This window comes from Aegilops tauschii, chromosome 2 (assembly GCF_002575655.3).
Source record: "Aegilops tauschii subsp. strangulata cultivar AL8/78 chromosome 2, Aet v6.0, whole genome shotgun sequence".
Classification (NCBI taxonomy): Eukaryota; Viridiplantae; Streptophyta; class Magnoliopsida; order Poales; family Poaceae; genus Aegilops; species Aegilops tauschii.
Window position 1 is genome coordinate 579,893,186 of NC_053036.3, and position 15,699 is coordinate 579,908,884.

The 15,699-nt window shown below is 42.3% G+C and overlaps 1 protein-coding gene across 1 annotated transcript; it reads right to left on the reverse strand.

Moving 5' to 3' along the window:
* Positions 1 to 5,956: 5,956 nt before the first annotated feature.
* LOC141041297 (uncharacterized) lies at positions 5,957 to 6,643 on the reverse strand. The gene has a single exon (XM_073507433.1). It carries the CDS (start codon positions 6,641 to 6,643, stop codon positions 5,957 to 5,959), a length of 687 nt encoding a protein of 228 aa, XP_073363534.1.
* Between the last annotated feature and the right edge of the window lie 9,056 nt (positions 6,644 to 15,699).

Below are 15,699 nucleotides of genomic sequence, written 5' to 3' on the forward strand. Positions count from 1 at the left end.
TCATTTATTATTATACAGTTCTAAAACAAAGGTTGTTGTAAACACACAAAACTCCTTCAGCCTCTCACCATCACGTTCACGTTGAACTCACCCTAAAATCAAGGAGAGGTAGATCAAATCTCCCCACGGGGCACAACCTCCACGGAGTAGCTAAATATGGTTACTTCGGATTTTCTTCCCAAGTCGTTTTTTGAGGGGAAAATACATTTTTTTCCTCCAATATTTGTGGCGAAATACATGGAACAAAAATCATGGGAGGCACGGGGGCTACCTGTTTTCCCCCTCCAAAAGTGCACTTGTTGCCAAAATGCATGTGAACGTGTCATATTCCACATTTTCCTTAATACATGTTGTACACCTGCACAAACAATTGAATTGTCGTTTTCATTTTGTTATCAATTCCTAAATCTTAAATTTCAGCATGCACCTATCCCATGGCGTCTCATCCAAGATCCCACATCAACCACGCAGATTCTTCTACCATGCATGTGTGCTGCTCCGGCGTCCGGTACAAGAGAGGGGAATCTTGATCCGATGTGATGCGATTCATGTCTACCCATAGCATGCACCGCTAGGCAACCGGGCCGACAACATGCATCGCTAGCCGCCTCGATCCAGATAATGGGCAAAGATGCTCAGCTGGACATGTTTGTTGGCACTAGTGCATGATGCGCCAATCTTGCTGTGCAAGACGTGTAGCCGTGTGTCGTTTTAACATGCTTGGCATACCGAGGGAAGGGACTCGTCGGAGATCCAACGAACCGAGGTGGGTTCAAGGGTGGATGGATGGTGTGGGTCAACTTGGCTAAAGGTTTACGGTGGGTGTCTACGTGGCCAAGTGTGCATGCATAGTGTGAATCCAGCTGTGTGTGATGCACTGGACGGGCCTTTTTGGATAGGGCCCACATGAAGCAGCAACAAATTTTGAGGAAAATGAAGGAACGGGCCCCACACTCCGTCTGCATGCCGAACTCGTTCCCTTCATTGGCTAGATCCAGCATGCGATATGGCATGCCTTCCACATAGCCCGCGTTAGGCTTATGCGTGCCGCTCTCGGTGTTTGACCACACCCTTCATGGGTCATACGACGAGACCACGCCAGGCCTCGTGAAGCACCGCCTAGACACAAACCGGACGCGTTACCTCTTGGTAGCTATATCCAAAGCACATGCATACCCGCCGTCTAGACCCACGTGTGGAGCATCACGTAGACGTTTAGACTCATACATGGACATGCATCCTCTTGGTAGACGTTTAGACTCATGCGTTACCTCTTGGTAGCTAGATCCAAACTGGACTCACACCACTTACGCCAGTCCCCGAACCATGCATCCCCGCCGTTTAGACTCATACGTGGACATGTGTGCATGCATGTTGCGGGTCCAGTTAAGTGCGATGCACGAGACATGCCTTGGTTACTAGGTCTAACATCACGTGGCATCGAGATTTGAGGCAAATGAAGGAATGGGCCCCGCACTCCTTTCACAGGCCGGACCCATTCTCTCTCGATGGCTTGATCCGACATGCGATATGGCCCCGTTTGCACACAACCTATGTGAGGGCCAATGCATGCTGCTCTCGATGTTTTACCACACCCTCTAGGGGTTGTACAATGACACCACACCAGGTCCGGTGAATTTTTAGCCCCTCACGAATTTGCATTGATTATAACGACAGCAGACGGGCATCATAGCCGTAGAGAACGGCTTCGAGGCCACGCCTCCCATTGGTAGCATATGGCACATATATGGACCAAAGAGCTTAACATGGGGCACTCATCCCATTCCCTGCTATGATTTCATGGTGGCCGCATAAGATCTTGAACTTTCGAGGTTACAACCATAGAAATGCGGTAAATGGCCCGAATATGCGAGGGGGGGGCGAGAAAGGCGACGCATTTACCTACCCCCATTATTGAAGTTTGTTTTTTCTGGAAAGAAACAATTTTTTATAAATAAGGAATTTTCAGCACTTATTAATAACGATTTTATAATTTCACATTGTAAGGTGCATTTTTCTCTCTAAAACAAAGGTGTTGTAAATGCACAAAACTCCTCCTTGAGCCTCTCACCATCACGTTCACATTGAACTCACCCAAAAAGGATTTCCCTCTTTTTTTACGATTTTCCTTTGTTTTTGTTTTTTAGACAAAAGGATTTTGCTTTGTGTTTTTTTATTAGTAACATAGGGTTTTACTTTGTGACTGGTAAGCGGCCTGTGGGCCTGTTTGGTTGTTTCTTTATGAACTGGACCCACGGGCCGTTATTTTCTGTGCTTGACACGAATAGGGTCCGTGTCATCACCCCCATCGCCCACACACCCCCGCCCCCCCCCCCCCCTCACCCCACGCTCCCCACAAACCACCCCGCCGCGACCCCGCCGCCTACTCGCCTGGCCGCTCTCGACGGTTGGAGCACAAGAGCGCGGAGTGAGATTGGGAGGCCGCCAGCAAGCACCTAGCGACTACCGGCGACTAGGTGAAGTGAGAAACCCTAACTTGTAATCTTCGACTTCTTTGTTCCTTGTTGTGTTGCCGTTTCGGGAGTTGGATATGGTTTTCAAAGTCAAAGATTAGATAGTTAGGATTTTTAAATCGGAGGTTAGGTGGAAGGCGATGCAGAGATTGAAGGAAGTTTTCTACATCGGTGGCTAGCTGGGTATTTTTTCTAGGGTTTCGGTATTCCAGGGTTTTCATAACAATGAACAAGTGCAGATGCGTAACACAATAGCAGCAAATTTCAGCAAATAGTCCTTTAAAAACTTTAAAAAATATTGGCCTTGTGTAGTGGCGAATCCAGGAAGAAACCAGAGGGTGGGCTCAAAACTTATAAGCTGGGCTAGTGGATTAAATTCCTTTTTAGGCCAAAATTAGGTTGGGTTTAGTAAGGCAGTCATTAACTTGTAGTCCTCGATTGCAAGTCAACTAAACATTTCTCAGAATAATATTTACTGCAGTGTTTTTTTGCAGAATATGAAATTTGATCCAAATATTTGTATCTTTGTAGGGAAATAACAATAAACTCTTAATTCTGTTGCCCAAATTAGTTCATATTTTAAAGATTATAAATGTGAGGGCGTACAATATATCAGAGTTTTTAGGAATTATTTTAGTCTTTATTTTGTGTGGTTATGTAGTACCAGGAATAAGTGAAGTAAGTTCATTTTCTCCAACATGACAGACAAGTGGCTAATTGAGTTGGTTACCCTGACGATCCTTCGTCCGTCCAGAACAGATTTTCTTTTCTTTTTCAAGGAACATATTGTTGGATGCGGATGTATGTAGATGGGCTGTATGTTGAAGGTGTGCGTGTGTACATTCGGGTGGGCCGAGTAACAGCAGTAGTAGGATTTATGTTTTCATAGGACTTTTCTCAGAGATTACTGCTCAGTCTCAGACACTACCTCAGTTGTGCTAAAGAGGAGGAGGGGCCAATGCCGCGCGTTGACGCTCGGGGTGAGACCATGCTGCCGGTCGAGGATGAAGAGAAGGACATGTCTGAACAAGCTGTGGTGCGGCGGGCACGCGCTGCGTTGCGGGGTTATGAGGAGTGGAGGGCGAGCCACCCGCTCAGTTCAAGTGTATGATTGTTGATTACTGATGCAGTACCTTCGTTGATTATACTGTATGATTGTTGCCTAGTGTGTTTACATGCATAAGCCCTTTTCTTAAATTATCATCCTTTGCTTTTCTTCATTTTATTTTGTTTACACAGGTGGTGTGCATAACCTGTCGACAGGACTGCAACAGGCCCAATGCTGATGGGTTGACATTTACCATCAGGCTAGATGGGGACACTTCAGCTCTGGTATAAATAATCATGTCATTTTTTACTTGTATTGTGTTTGTTCCCCTCTACTTTGAAGATTAACAATATGTAGGAAATAAATAGCAATTAAATTCTACATCTACAAATCGTTCCATGCTACGCAAGGCACCAGTTCAGCGCCATCCCAGACAGTTCATTGCTTTTTCAAGCGAGAGGGAGCCGCATGTATGATTTTGGCGTGTACAAAGGGAATTCAAGGAAGATCATCTGTGGTGAAAACTGGTGCAGGTTTTTTGAAGACTTCGACCTGCGAGAAGGCGACCATGTCTCCTTCGATTTGACTGAAGACATTCCTTGGTGTACTGCTGCAACCTGCCAAGGACATGCGATCAAAACGAAGAGCGTAAAGATCCTCTAGAATTAGCTGTCATAACGAAGGGAATTAATCTTACGAAGCAAGAGGAGCGTAACCTACATGACCTTTTGGCGATGAAGAAAGGTTATATAGGTGCATTTTTTGTCCACCGCTTCACCAAGTCGAACATAGCAGGAAAGACGATGGTATGTTTTTGGTGTACTAGTATTTTCTATTTTGTATGCAATTTTCTTTGTTTTTTCATGGAGAGAAAGTTTAATGATATGCTATTGTAGCTGAAACCAGTGAATACACTGATGTGTGTTTTTGCATATCCTTTTGTTTCCCATAACTGAAGATCCTTATGTAATATATGTAGATGTAGCTGAAGATCCTTTTGTTTACTGCTCCTTCACATATTTGATAATTTTTCTTCCTATGACGGTGCATACAGAGATTACCGGTGAAAGTTGTCGACGCCCTGAAGACCCCAGGAGATGGGGAGATACTGGGAGATGGGCTTGCTGGCATTCGGCTGTGCAAGGACAGTTTCATGCCGGTCAAGTACCACAAGTGTGATGATGGCCGCATCATCTTCAGCAAGGGATGGAGTGATTTTGTTGACAGTGAAGAGCTTAAGGTTCATAAAGCCGTTCTTTTCGGTTTCAAGACCACCACCCGTGAAGATCTTCAGATCGAGGTGGTTATGAACATGCTGACCGAGGAGCCACAAATGTAGCACGACAACGCAAGAGTGTCCTTTACACTAGGTATAGTGCGAAAACTATTTTGATAGCAGTTATGTATCTATGGGGTTACGTCTTCATTATGTCTTGGGTGATGATGACTATGAGAGGAGGACATGTTGCAGTTAGAGTAAATGCTAGGATTCGGCCCTATTCAGGACTCAAAATAGGTCTTTCACAGGTGGTTGCTTTATTGGCTGCTGTTTCCCTGGCTATCCTCATGAACGATGGTAATGCAAATGGAATCGTTGAGGGGGTTTTATTAATATTTTAAATCATGGAGTTAAGATGGTAGAACTACCTATGAGTGTTTGCGTAGGAGATGCGGGAAGGGCATCAGTTGTGTTCTTGACTCTTTGGCAATGCAGGAATAATGTGAGATTACAAAATAAATGGTATAGTGATCTTATGATTCTTGTTTAGCTAATTTGCTTGTGCATCATGGGATGGTCTATATTGCAGATGAAGGTGGTAAACAAAGAGGTGCTGATGTTGGGAGCAAAGAGGTGTTGATGGTCTATATGCGCAGGCTAGAGCATGTAGCAGGTGAATTGTACAGTTCATCGCAAGTGTGGAGTCACAGGGTACTGCGGTGTCGCCTGCGCATCTCTGCCGTAGTTTTATTTTTTGGACCTTCATGTTAAGTCTGGCTGGGCTTGCTACCATGTATGATTTGTGCTGCTAGTTGATTACTTTAGTTTCTAGCTGTAGTTTGTATCAGGGGCTTGAAAGACCATGTGGTTTCTATTAATGGAAAATCAGAGAGGGCGACCCTTCTTTTGATTAAAAAATGAACTTTCTCTATGCAATTAAAAAATAAAATTTCTCTATTCAAACCCAGTTGAGAACAGTATTCATTATAAATCTGAAATAATCTTTTGGTAAAAATGGCTATCGCATTCTGTATCATAGCTAGAGAAACCGAAACAAAATAAACGTCTTAAGTATAATATCTCGTGAACGTGGATCAAATTAGGCAAGACAGCTAGAATAAAGGATGATTCAACTTGCAGGAAATTTGAACTTACGACTTACTAGCAGTATAATAAAGTTTACAGACTATCAGCTGGATAAATAGAAGAAACATTTTAGGTTGATTCATTCTTCCTTCCGGACTTCTTTGACCGCCTAGATGGTTTGGCGAGATGCTGGCGCTGACTCTCGAACCCCTTCTGGAAGTTCACCAACCGCCTGTATACGTCGTGGGTGGCATACGCGTCCATGGAAGCATAATAGATGTTCTTCAAGGGCAAGGGTGCTTCTGCCCATATATGGTGGTCATCTTCTGTGAGAGCGTCCTTCATCTTGTTGTAGTTGTGGTGGATGATGGAACCAGCGTAGTCAGCCAAGCCATACTTTGGCTTAATCGTCACTGGATCAGGCACTCTCCACATATTCTGGATATCCACAAAGTTTTGTACCACCAGACCAACATGCTTGAGTTTTTTCTCGTCATTGTTGATGTCCACCCCAACAAAGGTGTACTCCTCGTCGAGCAGGAAGGCGGCAAGCAGGCTGCAGTGCTCATCAGCAACGCTTATGGGGTACACGAGGACGTAGATGCCAACGCATAAATGGACCACGGCCGCCATCTGTGTCGGACCACGAGGCCAGGTGTACTCCACAGCTAGTGCAACCATCTTCTGGTCGTCGTTCCGCAGCCAGTATTTGAATATGCCAATGCAGTACTCAACAAAGCTAGCCTTGTTCGTGTACTTCACACAAATTTCGGTATTTCCATCTGCCCTAGCAGCATAATCATCCTCGAACACCATGTCGAAGGACTGTAATTGATGAAACCAGTATAAGACATGAAGCATGGCAATAACATGATAACAATAAGCCGAGATGAATATGACGGCAGATAGTATAGGAATTCTGGCGCTATTGAAAGTTTATGTAAACAAGTGCATGAACAATTTGAACTAAACAAGTACTCCCTCTGTAAAGAAATCACTAAAGCAGTGAACCAAAAGTTGTTATATTTCCTTGCAGAGGGAGTATATGCGAATTAACAATCAAAATTTACGCTCTTGAAATATTTATCTAAAGAACTGCATCAACAATCAAGAATAAACATGTATCTATGAATTGTTCATCGCCCATGCAGATGAAAGTGTGTGTACAAACTAAAGAAGCAGGAGAAAAACAAGAAATTGACAAGACAACGGACTAGACGTTGCATGCAGATGAATCTGTGTGCAAAATTTCATAAGGCAACGGACTACATCTTGCAGGCAGATGAATCTGTGCGCACAAAATAAAGAAGCAGGAGAACAAGAAATTGACAAGAAGAAGGCCATCATATGTGCTGCTACTGGAGAACTACTAACAAAATTGACAGGAAGGAGAACTCACCGTTCCAGAAGCCAGATTGTTGGGAGAGTGGGCGACACAGAGGAAGATGGAATCGAGAGGACGCAGAGGCAGAGGAACCGTTTTTGGAGAGTCGTGGCAGTGAGGACGAAGCGCCCTCGCGCATGCCCGTCCTAAATAATTGGGACGGGGCTCGTCCCGCCTGTTGGAGTCCTCGCTTCCTTTGTCATGTTCACATTTAAAATGGGCTCATCCCATAGGCCCGTATAAGAAAGCACATGAAGCCCAAACGCTTCACGGTTGAGATTACTGATCTAAACTTGCTAAAAAATTCTCAAAATAAAAAAACTAGCTAAAAAAACATTACGTGATCTAAAACTACCTCTTCGTGAGATCCCAAATTCCCAATATTTCCTTGTGGTGGGTTGTTAGAGAATCCCCTATAAATAAACATTACGTGATCTAAAACTACCTCTTCCTGAGATCCCAAATTCCCAATATTTCCTTGTGATTGGTTGTTAGAGAATCCCCTATAAATACGAAGCTTTTCACGGCATAGATCGTATACTTCCACCCCACGCCTCCGATACCTAGCCTTGCATGACTACACCGAATTACCACCCCACGCCACCCAAAGTAGCTCCCAGGTCGGTGAAGCCGACGGAGCCGTCATCTTCAAAGCCTGCGTCGGCGAATCCTGAGATGAAAGAGAAGGGCACATCAGAGAAGCCAACGAAAGAGAAGGGCACGTCGGAGAAGCCGGCGAATCAAAAGATGAAAGCGAACGGCAATGGAGCCGGTCGCCATCGAGAGAACCCTCCGGTAACGATCGAGATCCTTGTATTCAGTATACACCCTCCTTCCCAAGTCTGCATGCAATCCCATTATTTACGGCGCACTTCTTTTTGATCTCATTTAGTTACAGCCATAACGAACTATCCCTATTTTACCGAAGGGAGATGGGTGTCTAGAAAGGCTTGCACGAATCTTAGCGTAGAATCAATGACATAGGACTTAGATAAGCAATACTTAGAGCACATCTAGATGTGCTTTAGCAAAACTTAAGGGAGATCGTGGATACCTTCCTCTCTTAGTTTTTAGTCGTGAATGCCTCTCTCTGTAATGAAACTTGGGCTAATTTTCGTGCTGGAAAGTTCTACGTGCAACGATATGGGAAGGAAGGACTAGTAATTCAACTTTGTTTAAAACCAGCAACCGAATCAACAAAATAATCGTAGTACTCCTAAATGCCTAATCAAATACGCAGTAGACAGAATACAAAGTAGTTTTGTACGTAAGTTGCACGCCTCACTTATTTGGCATTGAGAACATCAAATGTATGTACTATATTAAATTTTAGGTTGACGAGAAAGAAAGGAGAAAACTAAAGAGAAAGATGGACAGTAGGATCACATGTTACATTCCTAATGTGGTGATTATCTATAAACTATTGATCTTGTGTTCATGTATGCAATTATTTTCGTAAGCGTGACGCCTGAAACTTTAGTAGTGTACATAGACCAAAGTCTGCTCTTTCTACTAAAAATCTATACTATTGTCAGTCAATTTGCCGACAGAGATAGCTTGTTTTTCTATGTCTGGTGTTCATTATATGGCCTAGAAGCTCTATAATTTCATGCAGTACTGTAGAGCACAATTTTGATATTGGCATAGATTAGATCTAGTCGGTTCTATGCGTGTTTAAATGAATACCATACAGAATCTAATCACACTATTTGTACATTCAGGGAACTCAGGTTGCTTCATTGCTGCAATACGAGAAGTTCATAAAAGAATTAAACACAGCAACTGACGTACATCGAGTTGATTGGACTGGGTGAACTTCTCAAGACTCCTGGCATGAGAATGAGACGTCTACTATGCCAGGCCATCGCTTATTCATATGATGCAGAGCAGGATGCCTTTATAATTAATGGGAGACCATGTAGGATCACACTAAAAGATGTGGAGCATATAACAGGCCTGCCCTGCATGGGGAAGAATCACGTCTCTTCAAATCACAATGATACTTTGGAGTTGTGGAAGGAACTGAAAGACCCCAATGACACAAAAGTAACTTTGAAAGGATTGCTAGCCAAGATGAAAGGCAACAACACACCTAATTTTGTCGGGCCATTTGTCTTGTACACCATAGGCAAATATGTATGCCCGACAACATAGCAGTATGTGGACAACAGATACCTTGGGATTGTTAGAAACGTTGAGACAATAAAGAGCGCCAATTTTGGACAGCTTACACTTGACCATCTTATGACTAGCGTCAGGAAATTTGTAAATAGTGGAGCAAATCTGGAGGGCAACCTACCACTGTTGCAAGTAATACAATCATTATTAACATACAATACATTTAATTTTATGAAAAAAATTCTAAGTTGTTTTTGTTGTAATGCAGACGTGGTACTACGAGAAGTGGAGGGTGCACCAATTGGACTCTACCATCTCGTATGCATCAAGGTTAAGGCCGCTGATCCAAAACTGGAGTGACAAGAAGGCACAGAAGGTTGACAACATAATCAACAAAAATTATATAGGGGTTGGAGAGGTAAAGTGTTAGTACTGTGTGCCTGGATTATCTACCATATGTTTTGAATGATACTAACGACACTAACATACAGTATGTCGATGACCTACTGCGGCCTTTCAATCCGCCACCAGTTGGGACGCCGGTGAAACCAAAGACTGACGGTTAGGTAAATGTTGAACATCAGGCACAAATATATATTGTAACTTTGCAAGTACAATCGAAGTCATATGCTTCTAACTGCTTGTAATTTGCAGGATAAGGCACTCATGGGCCGTGTATTGGCTTATTTGAAAGAAGTTGCCTCCATTGTGCGGGAAGCCAGTGCACAACAATTTGATAGGATGAGCACCCTTGAAAAAAAAATGGACGAGTGCCTTAGGTGTACACTTGCGAACGACAGACGCACGGACGACCTCATCACAGAATTCAATGTAAGTATACCATTATGAGTATCTATAATTTTTTTTACTATCAATACTCTCCACACTAACACATTTTTTTAAAGAACCACCGCTATGGAATATTTGATGCTGATCGCCCAGGAGTAGAGGACATACAGCTATCTGACCTGGGAGTACCTGCGGACCCAATGGAGGTCCCAGGAGAGAATACTACTCACCAGCAAAAACAAAAAAAAGACACGGAGGTCATTGCCAAAGGCATATCTGCTAAGGGAATACAAAAAGATAACGATGCCCCCATGAAGAATGTAGCTGAAGATTTGCAGCCTGCTCCTAATTTGCAATCGCGAAAGCATTCAAAAACCACCACAAGCCTTGAAGCTTTCATGATGATACACATTTCACATCTAACTGATTTTGTTTTAAGTTAATGCAGATTCGTAGTTAACATATGATCTTCCACGTTCAGGACGAAGAAGACAGAGTTGTTGCTGCAGCTTGCAAGGAGAGTCTCAAGAATGTTTCACAGCTTTATAAAGAGCTGGATGCTTCGCAGGGTGCTCCGAGTTTGGATTCGCGAAAGCATTCCAAAGCCACCACAAGCCTTGAAGCTTTCCTGGTGATGCACATTTTAAAGTTAACTGGGTTTTTTCGCGCAGATTGCAAGCTAACAAGTGCTTTATTTCAAATCACAGGATCCTCTGAATTTGAGGCACAATGAGAATGTGCGAAAGGCTGAAGAAAGAATAGATCAATATGATGAAGATGTCAGTATTGAGGTGGGGGGAGAGGCAGGTACCAAAAGCAAACACCAGTCTGCCAAGGCTAAGACAATAAGGGAGCCGGAAGAGACCCATGTCTTCCTAGTTTATGAGGAAAACTATGATGATTCGTTAGCAAAGCAATGACAAGATAGTGTGGTTGATTCCATGCTACCAACTCGTACGAGCATCCGGAAAAGAGTGGCATCTTCATTATTGTGCAATGAAGATTATGTTCTGTACGATAGTGATAAGAAGAGAAAGAAAAACAGGACTCCATCGGAGTCTACCAACGAAGGACACAAAGAATACAAAGAGGAAAAACCGTGCAAGCATTTTTAAAGATACAGACACAGGTGCTTCGAGGCTGGAGACTGGCCTTGACAAGTTTCGACAGAAATCCCTGGCCAAAATTGTCAACACCTCAGATCTTGATAAACAATTGGTGGTAATTGATGACATTGTTCTGCTACAGCAGCATTTGCAATGCCTCACCATGACAGATGGAGTTTTAGATGACAAATGGTTGGGTGACGAAGTAAGATATTTGCCAAATTATTTTATCAATTTTCTTTTGCACAGTACAATTCACTTGAATTTTGTTTTAGTTGGTTGATGCTGTGATTCAGATCATGCGTCATGATCATCCTAAGGACATAAGGGACGGGCAACTGGTTTACATTGAGAGGGTGGCCAGCGTCGCTATGCTCGAAAGAGATGGTAAGGTAGAGAACTGCCACGAGGCCGCTTTGGCAGGCATTCATGGAACAACAAAAGGAGACAACTACCTCAGACATGATCTGGTACCATCTAACCATGACATAAACACATTTATTTTTGTAATCATTATGCATGTTGATGTAATCTTTGCTATCCAGGTTTTTCTACCTACGAACATGGCGAACACCCACTGGTTCCTTGTGGTCGTAAACCCCAGAAGGAGGGAGATTCAGATTCTTGATTCGCTTTTCAGCTACGTAGGAACACAAGTGGTTCACGTGGTGAGATTTTAAACGTCTTTCAATATAACACAGCATTTAGCATCATACCTAACCTTGAACTGTGAGCAACTTCTCATACCATGTACTTTGGCAGATACGTGGGGTGGAAGCACATCTGAGAGCATCGTTGCGAATCAATGGACCACAAAGCCATGCATGGCAAGACATTAACGTGACCCAGTGGACAGTAAAGCATGTTCCTGTGCCAAGACAAGATGACAAGTCAGTTAATAGTATTAGCTTCTAAATATGTTTTTCATTGTTAATACGTGAAATGGTGCTAACAGAATTAATTGTTGTAGTTCTTCTTGTGCACTCTACATGCTGAAGAACATCGAATTCTTTACGGGAGAAGATCTTACGCTGCGTTATGACCAAGTACGTAGAGTAACACCTAAAATTCCGTCAATTTTGTAAACATATGGAAAAACATATGGAACGATACTAACATATCCTCCCATGCAGGCATACATTGACAATTATGGAAGAGAGCTGCTTGTTGTCCTTCTTAATTCGCCCTACAACAAATTTAAGTCCATGAAAAGGCTGAAGACGTACAACGCTATCCTATCGGATGCAGCTGCGATTGAAGATCATGAAGATGCAAGCAGTTAGTCCAGCAGTGGTTGATTCTTAGATCTGGAGTGTACACTTGGTTATGAAGCAGTAGAGTAGGGTGTGGTTTGGTTATAGTCCCAAAGAAGGTTTCCTAGCCATGTTCATAGTCCAGTGCGGATTAATCAAGTTGTAATATTTCACAGTACTGGTTCCAAATACTATTCTTGAAATAAATTTGGTCTGCATGGGAGACGCTGAAACATATATTTGCTTTTTACAACCAGAACTTTTAAAGCTTAGGAAGGTTAACTGAATTCTTAAATTTATATTTAAGTGTCATCGGAGTCTGGACAAGATTCAGAACAATTACATCGCTAGTTAGAAGTTTCAGAATTTTTTTAACATCGCTAGTTAGAAGTTTCAGAAAAATTTCAGCGAGTGCCGAAATATTTTGGCTGAAAGGCAAATATTGCAGTGAGTGCTGAAATGAATGAAGTTCAGTTATTTCATCGAAATCCCACCGAAGGGAAAACCATGGTGTCGTGCCATCTTGAGCAGCACCAGAAATGATTCAGTGTTATTAACAAAATTTGGTCTCACAGATACGAGGAAAAAAGGTATGATTTTGAGCATGCAAGATCGGATGGGCAATAAAATAGCTTCACAAGAGAGTAAAATACTTCACAAATAATTGGGATGGGGCTCGTCGCAGCCGTTGGAGTCCTCGCTTCTTTTCTCATGTTCACATTTCAAATGGGCTCATCCCATTATAATAGGCCAGTATAAGAAAGCACAAGAAGCCCAAACGCTTCACGGTTGAGATTACTGATCTAAACTTGCTAAAAAATTCGCAAAATAAAAAACTAGCTAAAAAAACATTACGTGATCTAAAACTACCTCTTCGTGAGATCCCAAATTCCCAATATTTCCTTGTGGTGGGTTGTTAGAGAATCCCCTATAAATAAACATTACGTGATCTAAAACTACCTCTTCGTCAGATCCCAAATTCCCAATATTTCCTTGTGATCGGTTGTTAGAGAATCCCCTATAAATACGAAGCTTTTCACGGCATAGATCATATACTTCCACCCCACACCTAGCCTTCCATGACTACACCGAATTACAACCGCACGCCGCCCAAAGTAGCTCCCAGGTTGGTGACGTCGGAGAACCGGCGAAGCAAAAGATGAAATCGAACGGCAATGGAGCCGGTCGCCATCGACAGAATCCTCCGGTAACGATGGAGATCCTTGTATTCTGTATACTCCCTCCTTCCCAAGTCTGCATGCAATCCCATTCTACCAAAGGGATATGGGTGTTTCTAGAAAGAAAAGAAAAAAGGACAAAAAAGGCTTGCATGAATCTTAGCATAAAATCAATGACATAGGACTTAGATAAGCAATACTTAGAGCACATCCAGATGTGCTTTAGCAAAACTTAAGGGAGATCGTGCATGCCTTCAGTTTTTAGTCATGAATGCCTCTCTTTGTAATGAAACTTGCGCTAATTTTCGTGCTGGAAAGTTCTACGTGCAACGATATGGGAAGGAAGGACTAGTAAATGGTGGAGCAAATCTGGAGGGCAACCTAGCACTGTTGCAAGTAATACAATCATTATTAACATACCATACATTTAATTTTATGGAGAATTTTCTAAGTTGTTTTTGTTGTAATGCAGACGTGGTACTACGAGAAGTGGAGGGTGCACCAATTGGACTATACCATCTCGTATGCATCAAGGTTAAGGACGCTGATCCAAAACTGCCACGAGGCCGCTTTGGCGGGCAGTCATGGAACAACAAAAGGAGACAACTACCTCAGACATGATCTGGTACCATCTAACTATGACATAAACACATTTATTTTTCTAATTATTATGCATGTTGATGTAATCATCTTTGTTGTCCAGGTTTTTCTACCTATGAACATGGCGAACACCCACTGGTTCCTTGTGGTTGTAAACCCGTGAAGGAGGGAGATTCAGATTTTTTATTCACTTTTCAGCTACGTAGTAAGCACACAAGTGGTTCACGTGGTGAGATTATAAACGTCTTTCAATATAACACAACATTTAGCATCATACCTAACCTTGAACCGTGAGCAACTTCTCATACCATGGACTTTGGCAGATACGTGGGGTGGAAGCACATCTGAGAGCATCGCTGCGAATCAATGGACCACAAAGCCATGCATGGCAAGACATTAACGTGACCCAATGCACAGTAAAGCATGTTCCTGTGCCAAGACAAGATGACAAGTCAGTCAACAGTATTAGCTTCTAAATATGTTTTTCATTGTTAATACGTGAAATGGTGCTAACATAATTAATTGTTGTAGTTCTTCTTGTGCACTCTACATGCTGAAGAACATCAAATTCTTTACGGGAGAAGATCTTACGCTGCGTTATGACCAAGTACATAGAGTAACACCTAAAATTCTGTCAATTTTGTAAACATATGGAATGATACTAACATATCCTCCCATGCAGGCATACATTGACAATTATAGAAGAGAGCTGCCTGTTGTCCTTCTTAATTCGCCCTACAACAAATTTAAGTCCATGAAAAGGCCGAAGAAGTACAATGCTAGCCTATCGGCTGCAGCTGCGATTGAAGATCATGAAGATGCAAGCAGTTAGTCCAGCAGTGGTTGATTCTTAGATCTGGAGTGTACACTTGGTTATGAAGTGGTAGAGTAGGGTGTGGTTTGGTTTTAGTCCCGAAGAAGGTTTCCTAGCCATGTTCATAGGCCAGTGCGGATTAATCAAGTTGTAATATTTCACAGTACTGGTTCCAAATACTATTCTTGAAATAAATTTGGTCTGCATGGGAGACGCTGAAACATATATTTGCTTTTTACAACCAGAACTTTTGAAGCTTAGGAAGTTTAACTGAATTCTTAAATTTATATTTAAGTGTCGTCGGAGTCTGGACAAGATTCAGAACAATTACATCGCTAGTTAGAAGTTACAGAATTTTTGTAACATCGCTAGTTAGAAGTTTCAGAATTCTTTTAACATCGCTAGTTAGAAGTTTCAGAAAAAATTCAGCGAGTGCTGAAATATTTTGGCATTGCTAGTTAGAAGTTTCAGAATTTTTTTAACATCGCTAGTTAGAAGTTTTAGAAAAATTTCAGCGAGTGCTGAAATATTTTGGCCGAAATTCAGTGAGGCTGAAATATTTTGGCTAAAAGGCAAATATTGTAGTGAGTGCTGAAATGAATGAAGTTAAGTTATTTCATCGAAATCTCA